Here is a 25,551-nt window from a genome sequence, read left to right on the forward strand (position 1 = left end):
TAAGTGCTTGTTTTTTACAGGAATAGTTGTACTTTGTAATGGCGTCTTTCATTTTACCATAACATGTATGATGGAATTCCAAATATATTATTTATGAAGATATAAATAGGTGAAATCGTAAAAAAGAATGCAATATGGTAACGTTTGGGGGGTTCCTGTGTCTACATAACACACTATATGGTAACAGCAACATACTATTATTCTATAGGTCAGTCCGAACACAACCATATGCAGGTTTACACAGATTCTCTAATGTTATATATGTATTTTTTTTTATGAAATCCTTTTTTTTGGCAATTAAATATTAATAAAATGGGCCTATTGTGACGCTTATAACAGTTTTATTTTTTCACCTACGGGGCTGTATGGGGTGTCATTTTTTCCACCATGATCTCTAGTTTTTATTAATACCATATTTGTGAAGATCGGACGTTTTGATCACTTTTTATTGATTTTTTAAAAATATATAATGTAACATAAAATCGGTAATCCGCGCACTTTTTTCCCTCTTTTCTTCTACGTTCACAATGACGCTTGTTATATTTTAATAGATCGGACAATTACGCACGCTACGGTATATTATGTGTTTATTTATTTTTATATATGTTTTATTTATATAATAGGATAGGGGGGTGATTTCAACTTTTATTGGGGGAGGGGTTTTGGGGTAGTGTAATAGTGTTTTGAACTTTTTTTATTTTTTTTTTACACATTTGAAGTCCCTTTGGGAGACTTTTACATACAGTACTTTGATTTATACACTGATCATTGCTATGCCATAGGCATAGCATTGATCAGTGTTATCGGCGATCTGCTCATTGAGCCTGCCTGTGCAGGCTCAGTGTAGCAGATCGCCGATCGGACCACACGGATGCAGGTGAGAGACCTCCGGCGGTCCGTTTTACCGATCGGGACCCCCGCAGTCACACTGCGGGGGTCCCGCTCGGTAAGTGACAGGGGACTCCCCCTGTCACTTACACTTAAACTTAAAGTGTCACTGTCATGAAATTTTTTTTTTTGCAGAAATCAATAGTCCGGGCGATTTTAAGAAACTTTGTAATTGGGTTTATTATCCGAAAAATGCATTTTTATCATGAAAAAGCAGTATGAAGCTCTCCCCCCTGTCTTCATTGTTCTCCTATGGAGAGAGCTAAAGAAAAGACCAAAACAGGACAACAAAGAGTTAATCTACAAATCCCTCACGGGATATCTCCTGTGACAGTCACCACTGACCTGTCTGAGCTCAGATTACAGCTGTCACCCAGCTCTGTGCCTGTAATCCTCTGTTATCTGCTTTCTGCTGCCGGCTAACTCCCTCCTTCCTCCTCCCCCCTCCCCTCTCCCTAGAACAGACAGGGGACGACTCCTGCAACAAGTCACAATTTTCAGATTTTTCAGAGTGGATGAAAAAGAGGAAGGAGGGGGGGACCTGGGAAAAGGCTTTTTACATGCAGATAATGGCAGATTTGGCTAATAAACCCAATTACAAAGTTTCTTAAAATCGCCTGGACTATTGATTTCTGCAAAAAAAAAAAATACGACAGTGACTCTTTAAGGGGTTAATGACACGCGGCAGCGCGATCGCTGCAGTGTGTCATTACCGGTGAGGTCCCGGCTGCTCACTGCAGCCGGCCTCCACCTCCTATCATAGCAGGAGAAACACCCAGGACGTAGAGTTACGTCATGGGTCGTCAGGGGACAGACTTCCATGATGTAACCCTACGTCCAGGGTCGTCTAGGGGTTAAAAAGATTATCCAACATAGCTAATTTCTTGCAAAAAAAAACAAAAACAAAAAAACAGTACCGAACTCAGTAAACTGATCCACCCCATCAAACAGCCTAATTTTCAGCAGCACTAGAAGCCTCGGTGTAGCAATATTGAGGCTGATGTATATGTTTAAAGTGACTCTGCACCCACAATCTGTCCCCCCCCCCCCCCCCCAAACCGCTTGTACCTTCAGATAGCTGCTTTTAATCAAAGATCTGTCCTGGGGTCCATTCGGCAGGTGATAGTTATTGTTTTAAAAACAACTTTAAGGGTATAACAACTTTAAGGGTATAAACACACACACACACACACACACACACACACCGTACACGCAGCATATTTACTGCTGCGGTACGCAGCAAATACGAAACAGATTAGATCTAAATAACTGAACACAGCATCAAATCTGCTGCAGATCTGCTGCGTATTTGCTGCGTATACGGTGTGTGTGTTTGTACCCTTAAACTTGCAGTGCTGTGTCTAACGGATGGGGCTTACATTAGTATATGCATTAGGCTGGCACAACCTCTCCTTCCCTCCTCCCCACCTTCCTCATCATTAGGAATGCTCCAGGCAGATTGCTTCCTATTCCCCAGCTTTGTGTATAATGAACATGGGCTGAAACGTTAAGACACCTGTGCAAAGCTGAAACAGCAGTAAATGTTCCTGGATCATTCCTAATGCTGAGGAGGGTAAGGAGGAAGGACGGAGAGGGTGTGCCAGCCTAATGCATATACAAATGTAAGCCCCGGCCGTTAGACAGCGCTGTAGGATTAAAAGTTGTTTTTAAAACAATAACTGCATCACCTGCCGAACGGATCCCAGAACAGATCTTGGATTAAAAGCAGCTATCCGAAGGTACAAGTGGTTTGGGGGGGACAGATTGTGGGTACAGAGTTGCTTTAAGTAGGTGGGAGAACATACTAAAATGCCATTTTCACTAAGGTTAAATTGCACTTTTGTTTTTCAAAGAAGGAAAAAAAAATAAAAAATCTAGAAGCCAACGCAATATAATTCTGTTTCAACCCTTTCAGGACTGGACTGATTTTGGCCTTCAAGACTAGAGGCCATTCTTTAAATCCAACCTGTCTCACTTTATGCGGCTGAAGCTACGTGAAGCTATAACTTTTCTTTCTGATGCTGAGATGACATATTGTATTTTGTCAGTATCCTCCTCCACTCCAAGGCGGGTAAAACAGGCGCAGGTCCAAGAGGTAATAGTGATTTAAAATATCATAAAATTTATTAAAAGAATTATGCCAGCGACAATGCGTTTCGAGACCGGTCCCGTCTCTTTACCAAGTGTCTAATCTACTTGTAAGTGTCTATATTGTACTTTTGGTTAGTGGTGAATTTTGGCCAATATGCAATAGAATTTTTTGTAAAAAATGCCATTTTTTTCATGAAAAAAGCCAAAAATTAAGCATTTTTTTCAAATTCTCTGCTATTACCACATAAGTTTAATCGTGTTATCATTTTATTGCCAGCGTAATTATGCACACGGCGATACTAAATATGTGTACTTTATTTTTTCCCCCAACATTATATTGGGGTCTATGGGGATTATATGTGAATTTTACTTTATTGTAAATATTTGTTTGTTTGTTTTTCTTTACACTTTAATTTATTGTTCCACTATGGGGACTTTACTGTGCAATTGCCTGATTACAGGCATTTTGCAGTGCTAATCAGCACTGCAATGCAATATAGGCTGGGCCTGATATAAGCTGAACCTTCCTTCGGGGAAGCCTCCTGACGTCACAGCAAGCATCGGGGCTGTGCGATCTAACCACACAGCCGCAATGGGGAACAAAGGGAGGATTCTCCCTTCTTGCAGCATTAAACAATTTAGGATTAGAGATGAGCGAACCGGGTTCGGTATTTGATTAGCTGGGGCTGCTGAACTTGGATAAAGCTCTTAGGTTGTATGGAAAACATGGATACAGCCAATGACTATATCCATGTTTTTCACATAGCCTTAGGGCTTTATCCAACTTCAGCAGCCACCGATAATCAAACGCAGAACGTTCGGGTTCGGATGGACTATCATGCTTGAGATTCGCTCATCTCTATTTAGGATCAAAGGAGGGATGGAGATCAGAATAAATTCGTTAAGTGTGAACGTACCCCAAAGATTTGATAAAAATACCCTAAGGGTACGTTCACACTTACCAGATCCGCAGCAGGTTTCATTTAATTAACTGAACACAGCATCAGATCTGCACCATCAAATCTGCTGCGGATCCTGTAGGTGTGAACGCACCCTTAGGGTGCTAACGCACATGACCGATGCGCAGCAGATCAGCGGCAGATCTGCAGCAGATTTGATGGTGCAGATTTGATGCTGTGCTCAGTTATTTACATCAAATCTGCTGCATATCTGCAGCAGAAAAATCACTGCGATACAGTGTGTGTGTGAAGCTACCCTAATGGTGTACTCTGCTTCTTTGTCAATCCCTTAGAGCAGATATGGGGAACTTTTGGTCCTCCGGCTGCTGCAGAACTACAATTCCCACAATGCACAGAAAGCCAAAGCACATTCATGTATAGATCCAGATTTTTCAAGTTGTGTTAAGTTTCGGGAGCTTGTTAAGATATGAAATCTGAGCTGTGATTGGTTGCTATTGGCTGCTTACACCAGTTTTTGTTTTACACAGATCTATAATCTGCACCATAGTTTAATGGAAAAAGTTTTAAAACTTTACCCATAAAAAGCCGATTCACACGCATACACCGAAACCAGTAAGAAGTAATGTTCTTTGCAGTGCCATTTCTACAACACTTTCATTCAAATGCAACACAAATGGGTAGAATTAAAAGAGATGGGAGGCCTGTACAGGATGATTAGCATGATGTACTGTACATTTATACCATGATACATAAACATTATAACTGCCTGCTATGCCACAGATACAGATTTGTTATCACAAATATCTTCTTCATTTTGGGTTGCAGTTTGTGTCTTGTGCAGAGCCTGCAACTGGAACAAACAGAACAGGAGAGGTTCAATGACTCTTGTGTAATATATCTAGCTCATTTACCTGACCTTGTGCTAAAGTGTAGGACAAAGACATTACTTAATGCACTAAAAAAAGGGGAAAAAAATACAAAACAATAGCCCTGACTTACTTTGTTTACTATAATAGGGGAATTTTACTAAGGCTAAAAACAAATATATTAAAGAGTTAAAGAAAGAAAGAAAATGATGTCAGTATCCTGAAATAGAGCCATGATGTAATTGTGCAGCATGTGTAATGCTCTGAGACACCACTAACATTATTGATGGGTACAATAAAGAGAATTCAATTACCCATCTTTGCTCTGCATGAATATACAGCCTGATAACACAGAAGGGATTCTACCGATACCACCCAGAGGCCAGTCTTCCTGGCATTAAGTGTGTGTGTGTGTGTGTGTGTATATACGTGTGTGTGTGTGTGTGTGTAGATAGAGACTATTCGTCTCTAATTTAGTAATACAAAATGTCTCCTACAGGTCACACTTTTGACACCTTTGTGAGACCTCCTGCAACTGCTTTGGGAGGGACTGGCTGCACAGATTTCCGATAGTCACCTTACTTCATGCTGGTTGTTATAGTAGAAAGATTTTCTGTGCATTATGGAGCAGGAGGAGACGCAACCTCCACTATATGCAGTAAAAACAGGTATACCTGTTTGTATATGTAGTGATTGACTTAGATTAACCCTTTACAAGCAGCTATGTCCTCCAGAAGAGAACCTCATAAAAGCAGCTGTACGTGGCTGCATAATACATACAAATCCTGTTACAAATTTGTGTGTGATACACTTTTCTTTTTAATTTATAAGAAAAATAGATGAAATTGATTTTCCCATTGTACTATATGGATCAGGAAACTTAAGCAGGTGGTGAAACAGGCAAATTAATTTGTTGAGCCTGAATCCAGGCCAGATCTGGGACAATGCTACTGTCATTCAGATACCATATATTGGCTCTTTTATGTTCACTTTTTTATTTGGAAAAGGGGAAGAGGGGGAAAACTTTTCTTTTTTATTTTTTATACACCTTTGTAGTGCGCCTAAGGGACTTGTATGAGCAACTATTTCACTACATATGTACTGCATTCATCTGTTATCAGCGCTCTGCTGTTACTATAGCCATTGGCAGGCTGTATCAATAGGCGAGCCACAACAACCACAAACCTAGCAGATGATTGGCCTGCCGTGACAACAGATCAGCAATCACCTCGCAGGGAGCCAATAAAAACCCCTGCATCACCAAGGACGCATAATAATGCCATTTAAATGCTGTTTTTGGTCTATTTTAGTGGTTAAATAGCCAGCAAGCAGACCACTCTGAAAGCTTTTAGTGGCGGCCTTCAGCTGCTGAAAGCAGCCTGGGGCTGTCAGTCATGGCCTGGGCTTTGGGATTAACAACAAGGACTACAACCATGATTATTCCTCTTCCTCTCAGACATGGGCAAGGATTATCAACCCTGCCTGAGACAAAAAAAAAAAAAAACAGTTTGCCAATAGCAACCAATCAAAGCTGCTCTAATAAACTCATTTATTGGAGCTATTTGAGTAATAAAAGGTGAGTGCTGATTGGCTGCTATGGGCAAAATACATTTTTGTCTCAGACAGCTTAGAAAAAAATCTACCCTACTGCCTCAGTTTGAGCGCACAGTCTCCAGACGAATAAGATTTCCTTCTAGAGAGATACCTTGCTAAAGCCTACTTTCACACACAAAAAATAAAGGCGTCCGCTACATTAGAGAAGTCCGTCAAAAATTTTCATTAAAGTATTGTATTGCCCCCCAAAAGTTATACAAATCACCAATATACACTTATTATGGGAAATGCTTATAAAGTGCTTTTTTCCCTGCACTTACTACTGCATCAAGGCTTCACTTCTTGGATAACATGGTGATGTTACGACCCGACTCCCAGAGCTGTGCGGGCTGTGGCTGCTGGAGAGGCTGATGGCAGGGGGGACACTGAGGGATGCTCAGTGTCCCTCCAGTGCTTTGTCATCATCCTCTCCAGCAGCCACAGCCCGCACAGCTCTGGGAGTCGGGTCGTGACATCACCATTTTATCCAGAAGGTGAGGCCTTGATGCAGTAGTAAGTGCAGGTAAAAAAGCACTTTATGAGCATTCCCGTAATAAGTGTATATTGGTGATTTGTATATTAGTGTATTTTGGGGGGCAATACAATACTTTAATGGTGCGTTCACACCTACAAGATCTGCAGCTGATTTTCTGCAGCAGATTTCATTTAAATAACTGAACACAGCATCAAATCTGCTGCAGATCCTGTAGGTAGGTGTGAACGCACCCTAATAAAAATTAGCACCTCACTTTTTCTTTAAAGGACAAGTGCCATGAAAAACTTTTTCCCAGTAATTGAAGCACATTACAAAGTTATATAACTCTGTAATATGCTTCAATCACCTATCTGCCTCCCTTCCCTGTCTTTTCCCCCCTCCACCCCCCACCAGGAAGCGTCCTGACTCACACAGACCTGATTACTGTCGTCACCATTACCAAGCTCTTCTCTCAGCTCCGTCTCCTGTTACACTAGCCTCCCCCCTCCCCTGCCTTGTGACAGGTGACAGGCTTGCTCAGCTCCCATTGGCTGAACAACTGCAAGCCATCACTTGTCACATCTTACTTGCTTATCTTCCCTCAGACTGACTCCGGCACTTAGGCAGCTCTCCCTCCCCTCATACCCTCTCTCCCCCCTCCCCTCATACCCTCTCTCCTGCTGCCCTGGACTCAGTGAAGGAGTCATGTCACTAGAGAAGATAAGCTGAGCAAGCAGAGTCACCTGACAAGGAGGGGGAGGGGGAGGCTGGTGTAACAGGACCTAGAGCAGCCCTCCTGCTGATGACTCATCCTCACAAGAAGGAGCTGCCTGGTGACGACAGTAATCAGGTCTGTGTGAGTCAGGACACTTCCTGGTGGGGGGTGGAGGGGGGAAAACAGGGAAGGGAGGCAGATAGGTGATTGAAGCATATTACAGAGTTATATAACTTTGTAATGTGCTTCAATTACTGGGAAAAAGTTTTTCATGGCACTTGTCCTTTAAATCATGTTAATGAATGCACTAAAGTCTATGGAATAACGGACGTCATTTGCATAACAGTGTATTTAATGACAGAAGTCAAATAATAATCATTACAATTTTAGGACGTCTTTGCAAAGACATTTTTTTGTTGTTTACACACAGCTTTTAACCTTTTCACTGTTACTATAAAAGGGGTTATCCAGCGCTACAAAACATGGCCACTTTTGCACCACTCGTCTCCAGTTGGGTGGGGCTTTGAAACTCTGTTCCATTGAAGTGGAGCTTATATTGCAAACCGCACCTGGAGACAAGAGTTGGGCAAAAGGGGCTATGTTTTTGTAGCGCTGGATAACCCCTTTAAATTTAATAGACAAACCCAAAGGCAAATCAGTCCACCTTATGCTTCGTTTACACGGAGCAATATTTCGCCCGATCGTACGATTGACGATTTCGAACTAACAACTTTTTTTTTTTTTTAACAACGATCAACGGAACGATATATCGTATGGAAAAATCGCATTACACAGTAACTGCTTGCATCATTGCCTATATCTCCGGTGATCACCCAATAGTAAGAAAGAACACTATGTGGAAGAACTGCTGAACCTCTATAACTTACTTTGAGGATTACAGAGAGAATGTCACCTGGTAGCTTTGCTGCTACCGTTGCTGATAACATGTCAGTCATTCTCATCTGCCCAGAAAAGAGAAGCACAATTGTGCACGAAGCAGTCACCACCTGGATACCATCCAGGAAATCAACATTGATCATGTGGTTAATGACAGCACAAGTCTAGCAAGAGCCCAGGGTAAGCCTGCTGCCCCAACTCCCTGACATTCCTCTCAGCAAATCAGAAGCAGGCGGGAGCGTGAACAGCTACTGCATTAGCCCGGCAGCAGTCGGTTAAGTGGCCAAGGCCTAAATTCTCGCAGCAGAATGAAAATCCACTGCAAAATGTAGATTCATAGGTAATGACTACAGAGGATCGCAGCTGATTTCACTGCTGAACATGCAGCGATACGATACGTGTAAAGCTAAACTAAATATATGCAAGTGCATGTAAGGCTAACCAGCACAACAAGAATCATTCACTATGTAACAAGAGTATCTGTTCATTCTATGAGCCCTATTACATGGGACGAATATGGTGCGGAAAATAGTTAAATCATTTGAATTTAAACGATGATTGTTTCGTGTGTATGTAGGCAATAAAAAATCATTGAAAAATAGTTCATATGTTGATCACACCTTTTAAGCTGCCCAAAAAAACATCGCTCAGTGTTTGCTCTTTTCCTGAGATCAGAAGGAGTAATCAATTGTAGTAATGATCGCAGTAACAATTGTAACAAATGACTATCATTCTGTGTATTATTGTGCGTTTACACAGGCAGATTATCTGACAGATTTTTGAAGCCAAAGCCAGGAACAGACTATAAACAGGTAACGGGTCATAAAGGAAAGACTGAGATTTCTCCTCTTTTCAAATCCATTCCTGGCTTTGGCTTCCAAAATCTGTCAGATAAATTTGCCTGTGTAAACGCACCATTAAGGTGAAGGATTTCAGGTCGTTCCAGTGTAAGGACCCGCATACGCCGCTTGAAATTCAGCCTGTCACATCGATTGAATATGATGCCTCGTGCACCTCCGCTGCAAGCCTGTCAATCAATGTGAAAGGCAGGTTTTTATGTGGGGTCCGTGGCGCTGGCTCGGCTTGAAATTCCACCACTTTTACTCAGTGTGAACAGGCCCTAAGAAGGCATCAAAGAACACAGATTATTTAGTTCCCAGATGAAAGTATAAAATGTTTGCAATAAATGTTTACACAAAAAAAAAAAAAAAAAATGGCATGAAAAGCTGCCGATTTTTCCAATGAATTTAGTTAAAAAAAAACAAAAAAAAAAACTGCTGTGAAATACAGCAGAATGCAAGTGGGTAACATTTTTCAGTCGTCCACAAATAATCATTTCAGTTTACCAATGGAGCTACAGCAAAATGCACTGCAATGTGTCCTTGCTCCCCAAGGTATTCCATAAATGTAATCAATCAGTATATAACAGTAACCCGCTAAAACCGCCGCTGAACGCCCGCTGCTCTAGACTAGACTCAACTACTACTCTCATGGTGACGGGAGAGTAGTAGCTGGGTTATATCGCCGCTGCTGCTGATGGACGCAGGGGGAGCCGCTATCATCCCCCCTTGCTCACCCCTCCTCCTCCGGCCAAACTTTACACTGACTATGTGATGGCTGACTCCCCGCCCGCCGCCGCTCTCTGATCACACATGCCGGCCAGGGACACCAGGAAGCACCGGGAGCCGGCATGTGTTATCGGAGAGCGGTGGCCGGGCGGGGAGTCAGCCATCACATAGTCAGTGTAAAGTTTGGCCGGAGGAGGAGGGGGGAGCGGAGGGGGATGATAGCTGCACAGTGATGAGCGGCTCCCCCTGCGCCAATTAGCAGCAGCGGCGATATAACCCAGCTACTACTCTCCCATCACCATGAGAGTAGTAGTTGAGTCTAGTCCAGAGCGGCGGGCGTTCGGCAGCGGCGGATTACTGTTATGTACCGATTGATTACATTTATGGAATACTTTGGGGAGCAAGGACACTTGCTCCCCAAAGTATTCCATAAATGTATTTAATCAAAAACACTGTATACTGTATTACATTTATATACACATCCATTGTAATTACAATGGAGTGTCCAGCAGGGGCGCACTATATATAGAAGTCAAAGGTACTCATTGACTTCTATATATAGTGTGCCCCAGCTGGTGATCCATTGTAATTACACCCCCGGTTCGTGACGTCATCTTTTTTTAGAGAATCTGAAGTCTCCCTGATTTACTAAATTAAGGGAAATAGCCCTATATGTGCATTTCCCATAATTAATGTACATTAGAAATTTGTCTAACTTTCCGTAAGTAATAACATATTAAAAAAATAGTTTTGGCCGGACTTCTCCTTTAAAGCAAAGCGAATTTTCCATTAAAGGGGAACTCCGGGTAGAGCGGAAAAAAAAAATGAAACTTCTGCAGAAGCATATAACAATACTTACCTATCTATCCCAGTTTTGAAACTATCAAAAATCTGTTTGTTTGGGGGGGGTTTGTTCTGTTTTGTGTTTCTGCACTTCCTGGTTGAGCAGTTGTACACAGTACTACAGGTTCCAGAATGCAATGCTTTCCCTCAGCTGTTCATCACAGTCCCCCACCCTGCCTATTCCCCGCCCAAAGCTGTTGCAGAACATCTAGGCTGTGTTCACACATTGCAGTTTCATTGTGTTACTGAACTATTTGCAGTACTTTATCATTTCATTGTGGTCCCACGCACACAGCACGCTGTATTCTCTACCTGTAATGATATTGGAATAAAGCAAAGAACTTTTTGAATTGATTTTTCTTTTCCTTTCCACACACACACACACACATAATGATTAAGCATCTTTGAAGTTTATTCCCACAAAAGTGACTTTATTCGATATTATCTTACATGGGATATACTGTTTATGCCTTGTTTTCTGTGCAGGCGGGATTGGCAGTGCCAGCTCTTATCCTCTCTAGGGATGTCACGATACCAGAATTTTGAGTTCGATACCAATACCAACTTTTTTATTTCGATACTCAATACCATTTCGATACTTGGCGTATAACGCCCCCCCCCCCCCATAATGATTCAATATAATGCGCCCCCCCCCCCCCCAACTGCAGATATAACGCTCCCCAATGTTCACTATGTAATATAGCTGACATGTTATCTATATTCTTCAGGTCGGTACTATTACAATGGTACAATATACAGTGGTGCCTTGAATTACAAGCATAATTGGTTCCGGGGCTGCGCTTGTAATCCAAATCCACTCTTTAACCAAAGAAAATTTTCCCATAGGAAATCATAGAAATGCAGACAATTGGTTCCACACCCCCAAAAATAAATATTTATCATTCTGAATAACATGTAAAACAAATGAAACAAACATCTAGAAACAGCAGCATATGTGATATTATAAGTTACTGTACAGTAATGGAAAGGATGTGAAACACAAGGGCGGACAGAGACTGCAGGGAGTATGAAGGAATGAGCAGGACAGATGTGGGCACATACATGAAGCGCTCTCTGTCTGGGAAGAGAGGGGTTACAGCTATGCAGAGATTACCTCCACAGTCCTGTCCCCTGATGTAAGCCCCAGCCTGAAGTGGATCTGCTATGATTTGGAAGGTGAGGGAGACTTCCTGTGTCAGAGTACAAGGCTGTAGACCCCGCTATGCAGACCATGCCCCTACCCCACTCCACCTCCAACCAAGTACTGGGAGCTCTTAAACCAAAGCAATGCTCTTAAACCAAGTCACAATTTTGAAAAACTGTGAGCTCTTAAACCAAAACGCTCTTAAACCAAGTTACTCTTAAACCAAGGTATGACTGTATTTTCATTTTAATTTACAACTTACACTGTACAAATGTTACAAAAGTTTAGTATTTTGTAGTTTTTTCGAGTCTTTTTAGTATAGTAGGTTGGGGGTATAGTAGGTTGGGGGTAGTAGTAGTATGGCAGATGCACATTATAGTAGGTTGGGGGTAGTAGTAAGGCAGATGCACAGTATAGTAGGTTGGGGGTAGTAGTAGTATGGCAAATGCACAGTATAGTAGGTTGGGGGTAGTAGTAGTATGGCAAATGCACAGTATAGTAGGTTGGGGGTAGTAGTAGTAAGGCAGATGGACAGTATAGTAGGATGGGGGTAGTAGTAGTATGGCAGATGCACAGTATAGTAGGTTGGGGGTAGTAGTACTATGGCAGATGCACAGTATAGTAGGTTGGGGGTAGTGGTAGTAAGGCAGATGCACAGTATAGTAGGTTGGGGGTAGTAGTAGTAAGGCAGATGCACAGTATAGTAGGTTGGGGGTAGTAGTAGTAAGGCAGATGCACAGTATAGTAGGTTGGGGGTAGTAGTAGTAAGGCAGATGCACAGTATAGTAGGTTGGGGGTAGTAGTAGTAAGGCAGATGCACAGTATAGTAGGATGGGGGTAGTAGTAGTAAGGCAGATGCACAGTATAGTAGGTTGGGGGTAGTAGTAGTAGTATGGCAGATGCACAGTATAGTAGGTTGGGGGTACTAGTATGGCTGACACATAAAACAAGTATAGTATATTGGGGGTTGTAGTTGTATGGCTGACACATAACATTAGTATAGTATATTGGGGATAGTAGTTTTATGGCTGACACGCAGCTGTACAACTACTACCCCCAACATGCTATACTAGTGTTATGTGTTAGCCATACAACTACTGTCCCAAACATACTATACTAGTGCTGACCCAGCACTAGTATAGTACATTGGGGATAGTAATAGTTGTAGTGGAGCAGAACCTTCACCTCCTGCTCCATGCTGCCCCGGACCCGGTGTCACTCCCCCCTCCCTCCCCGCTCCGCTGTGACTCCCGGCCCCCGCACACAGGCCGCAGCCTCCTCACTACAGGACAATCTCTAAAGCCATCGGCTGCTGCGTACGGAGCGGTTTGGATGCTGCTGACACAGCGGCATCTACACGGTTAAATAGCCGTTGTAACTGTGTAGATGCCGCTGTGAAGTGTCTGCAGCATCCGAGCCGCTCCGTACACAGTAGCCGATTGCTTTAGAGATTGTCCCGCAGTGAGGAGGCTGCGGCCTGTGTGCGGGGGGGCCGGGAGTCACAACGGAGCACAGCCCAGTATGAATACCGCTCCATAGTGACAACGGCATGCCATACCCGGACGGACCCCGCTGGTTGCAGAACAGGGGTCGGCCAGTGGGTAGTGTGGGGTCAACCCCCGGCTGTGACACATGTGCTGTGGCACGCTGGCTCACTGACCTGCTTGACCAGGCAGCATGGAGATGGAGCAGAAGCTGGTGAGTTGGTGAGCAGCGCGGGGGAGAGAGATGACACCGGGACCGGGCAGCATGGAGAAGGAGTTGGTGAGCCGCGCGGGGGGTGGGGAGCACACAGAGAACACGGCCGGCGCTCAGATAGCCGCCGGCCGTGTTCTCTGCACTATACTCTATGTTAAGCTGCGCTATTGCACATCTTAACATAAAGTATCGATACCAGGAAATCCTGGTACCGAACCGTTTTTTTTGCCCCGAATATCGATATTAGTATCGATATTTCGGTGCATCGTGCATCACTAATCCTCTCTGCTGTTTAGCATTATCTATTTGTGTTACTGCATCATTTTTGTGCAGATACTGCAGTACTGCAATGACACTCCAACATGTGTGAACACAACCCTAATTTCTCTGTAGACTTCTGCACAGCGAAGTTGAAACACCTGCTTCTGGCCGGTCAGAGATGGTGAATCCCCTGTCTGCATCATCAGCCTGTATCTAGAAAACACACACAATGTGAGACAGAGGCATGGAATATTTGTCTCCTAAGGTGGGAGAGCAGTGGGAGCAGGAGACAATGTGAATTGGAAGAGAGGCAATTTTTCTTCATTTTCTGGATTTCTATCAGCTACCACTGTGGCAGAACCGTACAGGTATGGTAATACATTGTATAGACACATCTATATAACTTAATAGAAAACTAATTTTCCTTATGTGAAGTTCCCCTTTAAGTCTCCAATGCTCAGGCTTCCAATCAAGTTTAAGTGGATGGGAAGAGGGCAGAGGCAGCGTGACTACATAACACTGCGGCTCTGCCTCCATACCTAGATACTGTAACGAGGATTACAGATCAATATTTTGACATTGCCCGACAACCAAAGTTTGGCAGGCAATGTGTCAGAGCTGTGCATGGCAAAGTCACGTTCGCTCAGGGAGATGCTTACTTCCCTTTAATTTGTTAAGGGGGCTATCTGTCCAGGACCCTTTTAGCGTTATTCCGGGAAAGGCGGTGAGTGGAAAAAGAAAAAAAAAAGCAAGCAAGAAACATTCATACTTTCCCCGCTGTGCTGACCCTTCAGCGTTTAGGTACGTAACATAGTAGACCTAATAACCATTCATTGGAAAAAGTGGAATACAACCACAGCCACTGAATGGCTAAGCGGGCCTGCTACATGACGCAGCTGAACCTGGAAGTGCCAGCACAACAGGGACCTAATAAGTAAGGTGCAAAGTGCAGCAGGAAGGCAAGTATGTGTTGTTTTTTCCACCCACTGCCTCCCCAGGCACCACACAAAAAGTGGTCTTGGCTGGACAACCCCTATAATGCAAATTTAGGCAATTCTAAATAAACGTTAGACAGTTTACCAGCATAAACAGCAAACTTCTAACCTTATATATGCCTACATAATGTTTATTTGCATTAGTGCAGATTTCATACTCCTCCTTAGCTAAAAATATCTTTGATAAACATCATTACTCTACTAAAGAAACTGTAACGCTGTCGGTCTCGTCTCTTCCTTTTGTGTCGATGCATCATCCCCTGCTGTCTCAGGAAGCTTGGTTGGATCTTGTCTCTGACCTCTAGCCCTGCCCTCTGAGTGATGTTACCCTGTCTGACCAGCCCCTCCCTCCAGCCTCCATCTCCCTGTCATATACGTACAGTACATTTATTTATTTGGACATTTAGGATGGAATGAGGTAGATTACAGCATGCTGCCTTGTGCTGAACAATGCCACAGGCAGAGTGAGCAGTGTAGGAAGGCGGTGATGAACAGCTGAGGGAATGTAATGCATTCTGGGAATTGTAGCAGTGAGCAACTGCTCAACCAGGAAGCACAGTGATCATCTGACGAAGGGAGACAGTCACACACAGAAAACAGATTTTTGGTAGTTTCAGCACTGGGACAGACAGGTAAGTAATGCTATAGGCTTCTGTAGCATTTTTAGCTATTTTACCTGCTGCCAGAGTAAAATGCATTCCACCATGTGGACATTTACTTTAAGGCTATGTTCCCACTTTGTCAATATTAACGCTGATTTTAGGGTCAGCTTAAAAAATTCTTAAAGCAAATGTATCATCAGGTACATCACTTTAAAGTGACCAGAGCAGGGATGGGGCATTGACTGTATTGGAGCCGCGTCACAAAGGGCAGAATAGACCGGCGCTGTGTGCGGGAACCTCGCCGCGGTTCAAAAAAAAAAAAAAGAAGGACTGTGGCACCGGCATCCCCGCGCCCATCTATCCATATAAAAAAACTTAAAGCTATGATCAATGACACAAACAAATTTCCAATTGCTGCCTGGTTACACATGGATTTATTATCTTTTAAATTCGAATGCTGTTGTGTGTAATAGGGCCCTTACCCCTAACCTCCCTGGTGAATAGGAAGAGATGGACTGGTTAACCCTGGGCCCTTGTCTTATGGTGCATTTACACAAAGATTTATCTGAGAGATCTTTGAAGCCAAAGCCCGGGACAGACTATAAACAGAGACCAGGTCATAAAGAAAAGAGGGATCTATCCCCCTTTCAAATCTATTCCTGGCTTTGGCTTTAAAAATCTGTCAGATAAACCTCTGTGTAAACGCACCCTTAGGGTGGGTTCAAATTGACGAATTCTCGCGGATAAACTCAGTGGAATTCCGCCAGCTGTACGCGCTCACGGACGCGTGCCTTTCCGCCGACTCCATAGACACCATTCTATGGGCCGGCTGATTTCGCATTCCAGCGAAAGAACTGACATATCAATTCTTTCTGCGGAATGTGGAATCAGCCGGCCCATAGAATGGTGTCTATGGAGCCGGCAGAAAGGCGCGTGTACAGCCTTTATCCGCGAGAATTCCTCAATGTGAACCCACCCTTAGGGTCCTATTAGACTAAGCGATTTTTAACGATTACCAATAAAATATTGCAAACTACAGCAACCTAAACTCATTTACCATATTACATAGAATAGTCGTTATGGTGCGTTTACACGGAACGATCGTTCGAATTATCACAATAACGATCGCATTTGAGCAATTATCGCCCCATGTAAGCACAGCGAACGATCAAGCGATGAGCGAGAAATCGTTCATTGTGATCTTTTAACATGTTCTCAAATTGTCATTGGTCGTTCGCTAGGCTTAAGCGATCTTAAAATGATCGCAATAATGATTTTTCCAAACGATATATTGTTCTGTCTAAACGCTGTTATAAAAAAAAAAAAAAAAAAAAAAAAAAAAAACATTGTTACTTCAAAATCGTTAATCGTTGGAATGGGAAAATTATCACTCAGCATAGGGATGCACGATGCACCGAAATATCGATACTACTATCGATATTTCGGGCAGAAAAACGGTTCGATACCAGGATTTCCTGGTATCGATACTTTGTGTTAAACTGCGCTATTATGCAAATTAACATAAAGTATAGAGCAGTGTTCTCTGTATGCTTCTCCCTGCTCCCACCTGTCACTTCCTCCGCGCTCTCTCTCCCTCCGTTCCCGGCGGCGCCAATTTCAAATAGCCGGCACATAGCAATTGCTCGTGCCGGCTATGTAACTGTGTTGATGCCGCTGTCACACTGACAGCGGCATTAACCCCTCCTGAGCCGCTCCTTATGCAGCAGGGGTCAGCTACTGTGTGTAGCAGACCCCTGCTGCCGTAGTCTGTCTGATAATAGGGTCCGGCTCAGCCAGACTCTTATCAGAGAAATGATTTATGTGGCATGTGGAGCTGCACAGAGGAGAGCGGGACGTCGGGGAGAGGAGGACAGAGAAGGCTTATGTGAGGAGGACAGAGAAGGCTGGAGGTGAGGAGACTGAGGAGGGAGAGCGGGAGGACAGAGGAGAAGGCTGGAGGCGAGGAGACTGAGGAGGGAGAGCGGGGGTCGGGGAGAGGAGGATGGAGGAGAAGGCTGGAGGTGAGGAGACTGAGGAGGGAGAGCGGGGTCGGGGAGAGGAGGAAGGACGAGAAGGCTGGAGGTCAGGAGGAGATGCGGCCACAGGACTGTGAGAAGGAGCGGCCGGGGCCCTCAGATAACTCCCGGGCAGACATCAGTGGGGGATGACCAGGAGGTTGGCCGTGCTCTGACGGGGGAGGGGGGCTGTAACCTGCAGATTACCCTGCCGCCCAAATCCTGGTCACCATGCCCTGAAAGAAGGAAAAGTGCAACTACAACCCTCATCATCACAATAAGTGTGTGTGTTACATGACTACAGCCCCCAGCATCCCCCTGGTAGCTGAAGTGTGTGTGTTACATGACTACAGCCCCCACCATCCTCCTGGTAGCTGAAGTGTGTGTGTTACATGACTACAGCCCCCAGCATCCCCCTGGTAGCCGAAGTGTGTGTGTTACATGACTACAGCCCCCACCATCCTCCTGGTAGCTGAAGTGTGTGTGTGTTACATGACTACAGCCCCTACCATCCTCCTGGTAGCTGAAGTGTGTATGTTACATGACTACAGCCCACATCATCCCCAGCTAGCTAGTGTTACATGACTTCAATTTCTATTCTTGTGGGGGGGTTTTATGTAATTTATTCAGTATCGAATTGGTATCGAGCATTGAAAAAAAAAAAGTTGGTATTGGTATCGAACTCAAAATTCTGGTATTGTGACATCACTAACTCAGCATTGGTTACAATAACTATGATAGTTTACTCCATCTGATGTGCATGATGTGCTCTCCTGTCATCGCATCTACTACTCACCTATTCCCCTGTGTTGATCGGCTTCATGTTCACCAGAAGTGTCTGGGACTACGCTGCTTTCTTCTCCCGGCAGCATAGTTCAGGCCACTTCTGGTGAGCGTGTCTAGCCGGTCAGCACAAGGGAATAGGCGAGTAGTAGATGCGAAGACAGGAGACCACATCATGCTCTCCTGCCGGGGGAGGGGATCCGTGCCTGGCGGCGGGTGAGCTCCGGCTAGGGGATCCCTGCCGCAATCCTCCTCCGGTTCGCACCACGGATCATGTGTATGAGCCCTTACACTGAGCGATTAGCAAATGAATGTGGAATTACACTGAACGATTAGCGAACAATTAACAATGATTTTAGTTTAAGCTTAAAAGAGGCTGTGCAGCTCACGGCACGTACCGGCCATGGCTGCAGCAGCTTTATACCCGGGAAAATGAAGTTTGATCCCCTCAGAGCTCTCAGCGGGGATGAGTGACAGGGAGAGCCGCCAGTAATGGACCCCTCTGCCTGTTACTCATTCCTGCCGAGTGCGCTGACTGGCAGAGGGCTGTGACTAGACGGGGGTGAGGAGCCACCTAGATGACTAACTACCGTGCGTGAGGGGATTAAACTTCATTTTCTCTAGTATGAAGCTGCTGCAGCAATCGCGGGCAATACGTGCTGCGAGCTGCACAGGAGCTTTATAAATAAAACTATTTTCACTTAAAATTAAACAATATAACATTTTTAGCTCGATAATCATCCAGTGTAATAGAGCCCTAAGGGAATGTCCCCGGACACTGAAGCCTAATTTACATATTAACAAACATGCTGTTTTGCTATCAAAGTTTTTTCCGCTGCAATATGGTACTTGTGAAGCTATCCTAAGGGTATAAACACACACACCGTATACGCAGCGTATTTACTGCTGCGATAGGCAGCAAATATGCAGCAGATTAGATCTAAATAACTGAACACAGCATCAAATCTGCACCATCAAATCTGCTGCAGATCTGCTGCGTATTTGCTGCGTATCTGGTGTGTGTGTTTGTACCCTAAAACTGTTTAGGAGCTCCCGACATCATAAGTAATCGTAATGCTGGGAGCTGCCAGGTCCAGTCCGCCGAACACCGTCCATGTACAAACGAAATTCTACACATGTCTGAATAACCCCTTTGCATATGCATCTGAACACATAGGGGGAGATTTATCAAACATATTGGAAAGTGAAACTGGCTCAGTTGCCCCTAGCAACCAATCAGATTCCACCTTTTATTTTCAAAAGTCTGTGAGGAATAAAAAGTACAATCTGATTGGTTTCTAGGGGCAACGGGGCCATTTTCACTTTACACCATGTTTGATAAATCTCCTCCATAAAGTATACACTTGGTTATGCCAAGTGTAGGACCATAATATGTCAGCACTACCTATAGGTTACAATACGCAGCAGTAAAGGAAGGTAGGTTTATTTTATATGTGAATGTTGGTGCTTTCAACATCCTGAATGAACCAGTGTCACACTGGTAAAGATTTCCACAAAAAGTACAAAAGAAATACACCTCTAAAACCTATTAGAAAAAAAATAAAAAATCACAATACTATCATATATAATTTGACTCACGCACATGCACACTGCAGATATAAAGCCAAATCACTGAATTTCCAATGTAAACTGGATGTTTTTATTAATCCACAAACTTTCAACTTTGCTTTAGAATTTTGTCCAAACAGAATAAAAAAGAAAATCATTTGCCCTTGTGCAAGTGCACAAGTTATTTAAGATTGACAAATTACCATAGACGTCAATAAGACCATAATATCTGTTGCGCTAAATAATTTCAATTAGAGTAACCCCACGTAAACAAGGCCTAGCAATAGTGCACAGAAGCTGCAGCGACAGCAGAAAGCTGCCAACATGACCTGACAGCCAGCTCTACAAGTCATCCAGCCACACCCATGATAGTAGAGCCTGCCTGTAACAAAGCAAAACACTTGCCAAACCCAGAAAGGAGAACCTGTCCTGCTTGTTTTCATGTGATCGGGGAATGCTCCTTGTGGGAACCAAGCTCAGTGAAATTTCCACTGGAAAAATGCAATGGTCAAGCAAATTCATTCAACACTTGTGTAGAGAACAACTATCCTGTGCTCACAATTCTTACACAATCAATACCCCTGGACGTGATGAAACAGGACATGTGCAGCCTCCCGATGAAGCTTCTCTATACATATTCCACATTCTAGCTTTCTGCACAGTAAAAAGGAGACCAAACCCCATCATACCTAAATAATTCATCAAAGCCCCTCCATCCCATACTCCCTTCTCTAATGATTACTACAGGGATTCCTCTGAAAGGTTTGCCGTGTATTTGTGTGCATAGACTTGCCGAGCCGCTAGTTGTGACATGTGACACGAGAGCTGTCAGGACAACAAAGCTGCCGGGGATAATGGAAGCGCAGAATAGGGCAGCTTATATGTGAAACTGCTCAGTCCCTACATACAGCAAAATATTACATGACAACATAAATCATTTGCCCCACAAGAATAACTACATGGAGTTTTGCCCTTTGCTCAGCAATATAATACTTTGTTCCCAGTCTGACGTTACCTTTAAGTGCTCTTGTATTGATCCCATTATTGGCTCATTAATAAAATCCCTATAATAAAACCTGGGGAAGTCCATCTCCTAGACCATACCACGACATATAGCAGTTTCCTATAGTGTAATTAGGTGCACATAAAATCTCCAAAAGTAGTGTAATACCTGCAAGTAAGCAGCGCCCGCAGCTACCTCACTGCACGGCCAGCATCTAGCATTCACCCGAGTGTGTGACTCACCCACTCCAGCACTATTGTATGTGACTAATGCCTGGCACTGGGGGCTGGCTCCCCTGTACTTCACTCTAACCAAGTGTAATGAGTATTTCCTTGCCTGTGCACATTGTATATCATGAACACATCCTACTTCAATCCTTGTAACTTGTGAGGATTTCTCAATGGTTTCTGTATTCATCACAGCCACAATGATCGACAGCTAGTTGTTGCCATCCCTGAGGAAGCCGGGATTGGCAGAACGCATGGGATGTTCTCCGATCCCACCTGACCTTTTTTCATGTTTCGGACCGCACATGGTGAATTTTTTCTTCCTTTATTCTATTTACTCATATACTGCATTACCGACTGTTTTGGATGAGTTATGGGATATATTCGCTATTGTAGCTCGTGTTTCTGTCCTAGGTCAGGTTGGTTGATGGGTCTGGGCTGGGACGCCAGCGGGACCAATGTTAATATTTTATGTTTTTAAATGTAGTGTGGTAGCTAGGATTTGTCTCCCTAGTCTTAATTGCTGCTGTATACCTCTTGAGTATATATTTTTTGTACTTGCATTTGCTATTTAATAAAGTATTGTTCTGATGTACTACTTGTGCATGTGCTTTTATTTATTGGGGTATTGTGTTTTCGATAAGCATTGGTTTAGCACTCAACTAATGGTACCCACTTTTTTGCCTTTGTTATAGCTAGTTGTATCAGTCAGAAGGGCTGCACTTACAGGTTTTTGAAGCCAAAGCCAGGAACAGACTATAAACAGGGAACAGGTCATAGGAAAGACAGATTTTTCAAATCCATTCCTGGCTTTGGCTTTAATAATCTGTCAGATAAATCTGTGTGTAAACACACCATTATGTTCTGTTAACGTGTGGTGCGGTTTCTGTATGAAACATAAATTCTAGTATTTTTCCAGTCAAAGGACATATTCTTGTGGCACCCAACACACCCCACTGATTTAATGTGGTCCTTAAAGCAAATGTACCATCAGGTACATTCACTTTAAGTGTTGCACATAAATAGAACAGTACAAGTGCAGGGAAGCCCGATTCCCATGCATGCCGCCGGTCTATAACCGAGCACGGGCCCTGGCTGAAGCAATGGGGGAGTGGGAGGAAACCCTTGCCCTTCTATGTCGTGGTTCCATTGATTTTAATGGAGCCGCGTCACAGAGGGGAGGGGGTTTCCTGCCACTAGAAATGCTTCAGCCCGGGCCAGTGCTTGGTAACCAGGCCGCAGTTTAAAAAAAAAAAGACCAACACTTAAAGCGAGCAAATGTACCGGATGGTTCATTCGCTGTAAGGTTCAGCTATGATGTCCACTATTTAGATGGCTATTTTTCCCAGTCGAAAATATGTAAAGCATTACCCAGGATGACTTAAAAGGAATGTACCATCAGGCCTGGGCTGAAGCACTGGAGGAAGGCCGACCCATCACCAGTGGGAGGAAACCCTCGCCCCTCTATGACAGTGCACCATTAGAATCAATGGATTTGCATCATAGAGGGGAGGGGGTTTCCTCCCACTGAAGGTGGGTCAGTCCGCCTCCAGTGCTTAAGCCCAGGCCTGATGGTCCATTCCCTTTAAAATGAATTCACTTACCAAACTGCTAGCACTGTTATATAGCTGTTAGGACAAGGAGGCACATGGTGCCTATCCTGAGGCGCAGCAAGCTGTAAGCTCTCTTTACACCCCCTCGCCGCTTTGGACTTCCAGCAGGTGACAATCAAGCAGGGAGGGGAGAGAGGAGACATTACAGCTATTCAGGAGCTTATACCAGAGAATAAAGGCATTTTTATAAACTTTGGAAGCACAGCTGGATATATAAAAGGTAACATGAGTCTCCTTGAGCTACCAGCTATCCAACAGTGTCAGCAGTCTGGAGTGTAAACTACAGCTGACAGATTCCCTTTAACCAATGAAGACCTGGTGCTACAATCCCCAGCCATGAGAAGTCAATACCCAGTTTGATGATAATGTTTGGAGTCCCTGGTAACACACCCAACAACCTCAGGTAAAGGGGGCTCCTGACTGCGGATAGCAGAGAAAGGGGACCGGGCACATCAGGTTTTTGGACTACTGGTCCACCCCTTCTTCAGCTGGTGACTGACAGCTCCCTCAAGTGTATGTCAACTTTATACTTGTCCCATCTTTTCGTTCCACCACTGTGTGACTCAAACATCAAAACATTAAAGTGTTAACCCAGCCATACCCTGCCAGCAAGCATAGTGCTTTGTATCCTAAGTCAGCCATCTCTCCTGTTACCACATATCCACCCAATAATCCTACAATACAGAACACATGTTCAGCATACAGGGGAGGCTGAGACTTTTACCTATTCATGCCTGTGTCTGGATGCCAGCATAGCTGTATAACAATGTATAAATGAATGTAGGAGCTGTCACACACGCCGGCCTCTAGTGACCTTTCATGCGTCTGTGCATAACTAAAGGTCACATAGTGTGACCACAACCTGCACACACACTATGCTGCTGCCAAATGTCACCTTAGGGACACCATCACCCACTGTCCCCACACATGTCCCTGTGTGTACACACCATCACCCACATGTCCCTGTGTGTACACACCATCACCCACATGTCCCTGTGTGTACACACCATCACCCACATGTCCCTGTGTGTACACACCATCACCCACATGTCCCCACACATGTCCCTGTGTGTACACACCATCACCCACATGTCCCTGTGTAAACACTTATCCACTGTCCCCATACTGTACATCTCCCAGATTCAACCAATGTCCACTGGTGCCACAAGCCACTCAGTGACCATGTCTGCCTACTGGTGGCACTACCCTAAGCAGAGAGCAGGACTGGCTCAGAGTGACCAAAGGGTGCTTCTGCCACCAGTGCCCCCAGCCCCCTGGGCACCCTCCCTGCTACTGCCCCCCCCTCCGGGCACCCTCCCTGCTGCTACTGCCCCCCCCCCTCCGGGCACCCTCCCTGCTGCTACTGCCCCCCCCCCCCCCCCTCCGGGCACCCTCCCTGCTGCTACTGCCCCCCCCCCTCCGGGCACCCTCCCTGCTGCTACTGCCCCCCCCCCCCCCCTCCGGGCACCCTCCCTGCTGCTACTGCCCCCCCCCCCCCCTCCGGGCACCCTCCCTGCTGCTACTGCCCCCCCCCCCCCACCCGGGCACCCTCCCTGCTGCTACTGCCCCCCCCCCCCCCCACCCGGGCACCCTCCCTGCTGCTACTGCCCCCCCCCCCCCCCCCCCGGGCACCCTCCCTGCTGCTACTGCCCCCCCCCCCCCCCCGGGCACCCTCCCTGCTGCTGCTGCCCCCCCCCCCCCCACCCGGGCACCCTCCCTGCTGATGCCCCCCCCCCCCTCCGGGCACCCTCCCTGCTGCTGCCCCCTCACCTGGGATAACCCGTGCTGTGGCCGCAGCCATGTCCCTCCCCGCAGCACACATCCCCCGCTCTATGCACACAGTGGGGACAAGGTCCCGTCTCCCCGGTGCAGGTTACCTGGCCGCCTGTCCGGCGTGCTGCTCTCTGTCATTCACCGCCGCAGTGTAGATCTGCCGGTAGCGGTCAGCCAGGGCCTTGCCGGATAGTAGCAGCTGGTAGCGGCTCCTGCAGTCAGGCCCGGAGCTGAGCTCTGCACTCCCGGACATGGAGAGCCGTGCCGGGCAGGAGGCGGAGGGTGCGGGCACAGGGAAGAAGCCGTTGGCCCCGGGGCCGGATGAGGCAGCAGTGGCGGCGGCGGCGGGAGGAGGGGGTGCGGTTGCTGCGCACATCATCTTCCTCGGCGCGGTGTGTGTGCGCAGACGGTGTGTGCGTGTCACTGCAGCCCGGGCATCCGGGGGCCACGTCCAGCCTCAGCGGCTCCTCCCGGCCCTGGGACGTGCAGCCCGGCCGCTGACAACCTTGTGCTCACTGACAATCACCGCAATCCCCAAGTCAACACACGCCCCGAGCCCGTCACCATCCTCCCCGCACAGCCAGCGAGGGCAGCAGGGTGTGAGCGCCCCTCTCCGGCGTCCTGTGCTCCGCTTCTCCCTCCGCTCCAGTGCCGGCCAGCTCCGCGGGTTCTGCCAGTCAGCTTCACCTCAGGCGCAGAGCAAGTGAAAGCTGCACACTCAGTGCTGCCATCTTAGCTTCATTATCTGCCTGCTGCTATTTCTCCCCTCTCCTCACACGCAGACACAGAGCATGCTGGGAGCGGACTCGTCTCTTCCTACTGGAAGCACACCGCCCCCTGCAGGACGCCGCTGTGCACAACACCTGTCACCACTGTACCGTACACCCCCTGCACTGTATACAAGTGTGCACAGCGCTATACCTATATACCACCACCATGGACTGTATACAAGTGTACACAGCGCTATACCTATATACCACCACCATGGACTGTATACAAGTGTACACAGCGC

At 45.6% G+C, this 25,551-nt stretch overlaps 1 protein-coding gene across 13 annotated transcripts in view; it reads right to left on the reverse strand.

Annotated features, from left to right (window-relative positions):
- The window catches only part of MYCBP2 (MYC binding protein 2), a 246,511-nt gene extending 221,199 nt beyond the window's left edge, over nt 1-25,312 (reverse strand). For all 13 annotated transcript variants that reach the window (XM_069970649.1, XM_069970651.1, XM_069970660.1 and 10 more), the window contains exon 1: nt 24,644-25,312. In XM_069970649.1, coding sequence (XP_069826750.1) covers nt 24,644-24,918 — 275 coding nt within the window. In that variant the 5' untranslated portion in view covers nt 24,919-25,312. The remainder of the gene's footprint in view (nt 1-24,643) is intronic.
- Nucleotides 25,313-25,551: the final 239 nt, after the last annotated feature.

The sequence above is a fragment of the Dendropsophus ebraccatus genome, chromosome 5, assembly GCF_027789765.1.
Source record: "Dendropsophus ebraccatus isolate aDenEbr1 chromosome 5, aDenEbr1.pat, whole genome shotgun sequence".
In the NCBI taxonomy this organism is placed as follows: domain Eukaryota; kingdom Metazoa; phylum Chordata; class Amphibia; order Anura; family Hylidae; genus Dendropsophus; species Dendropsophus ebraccatus.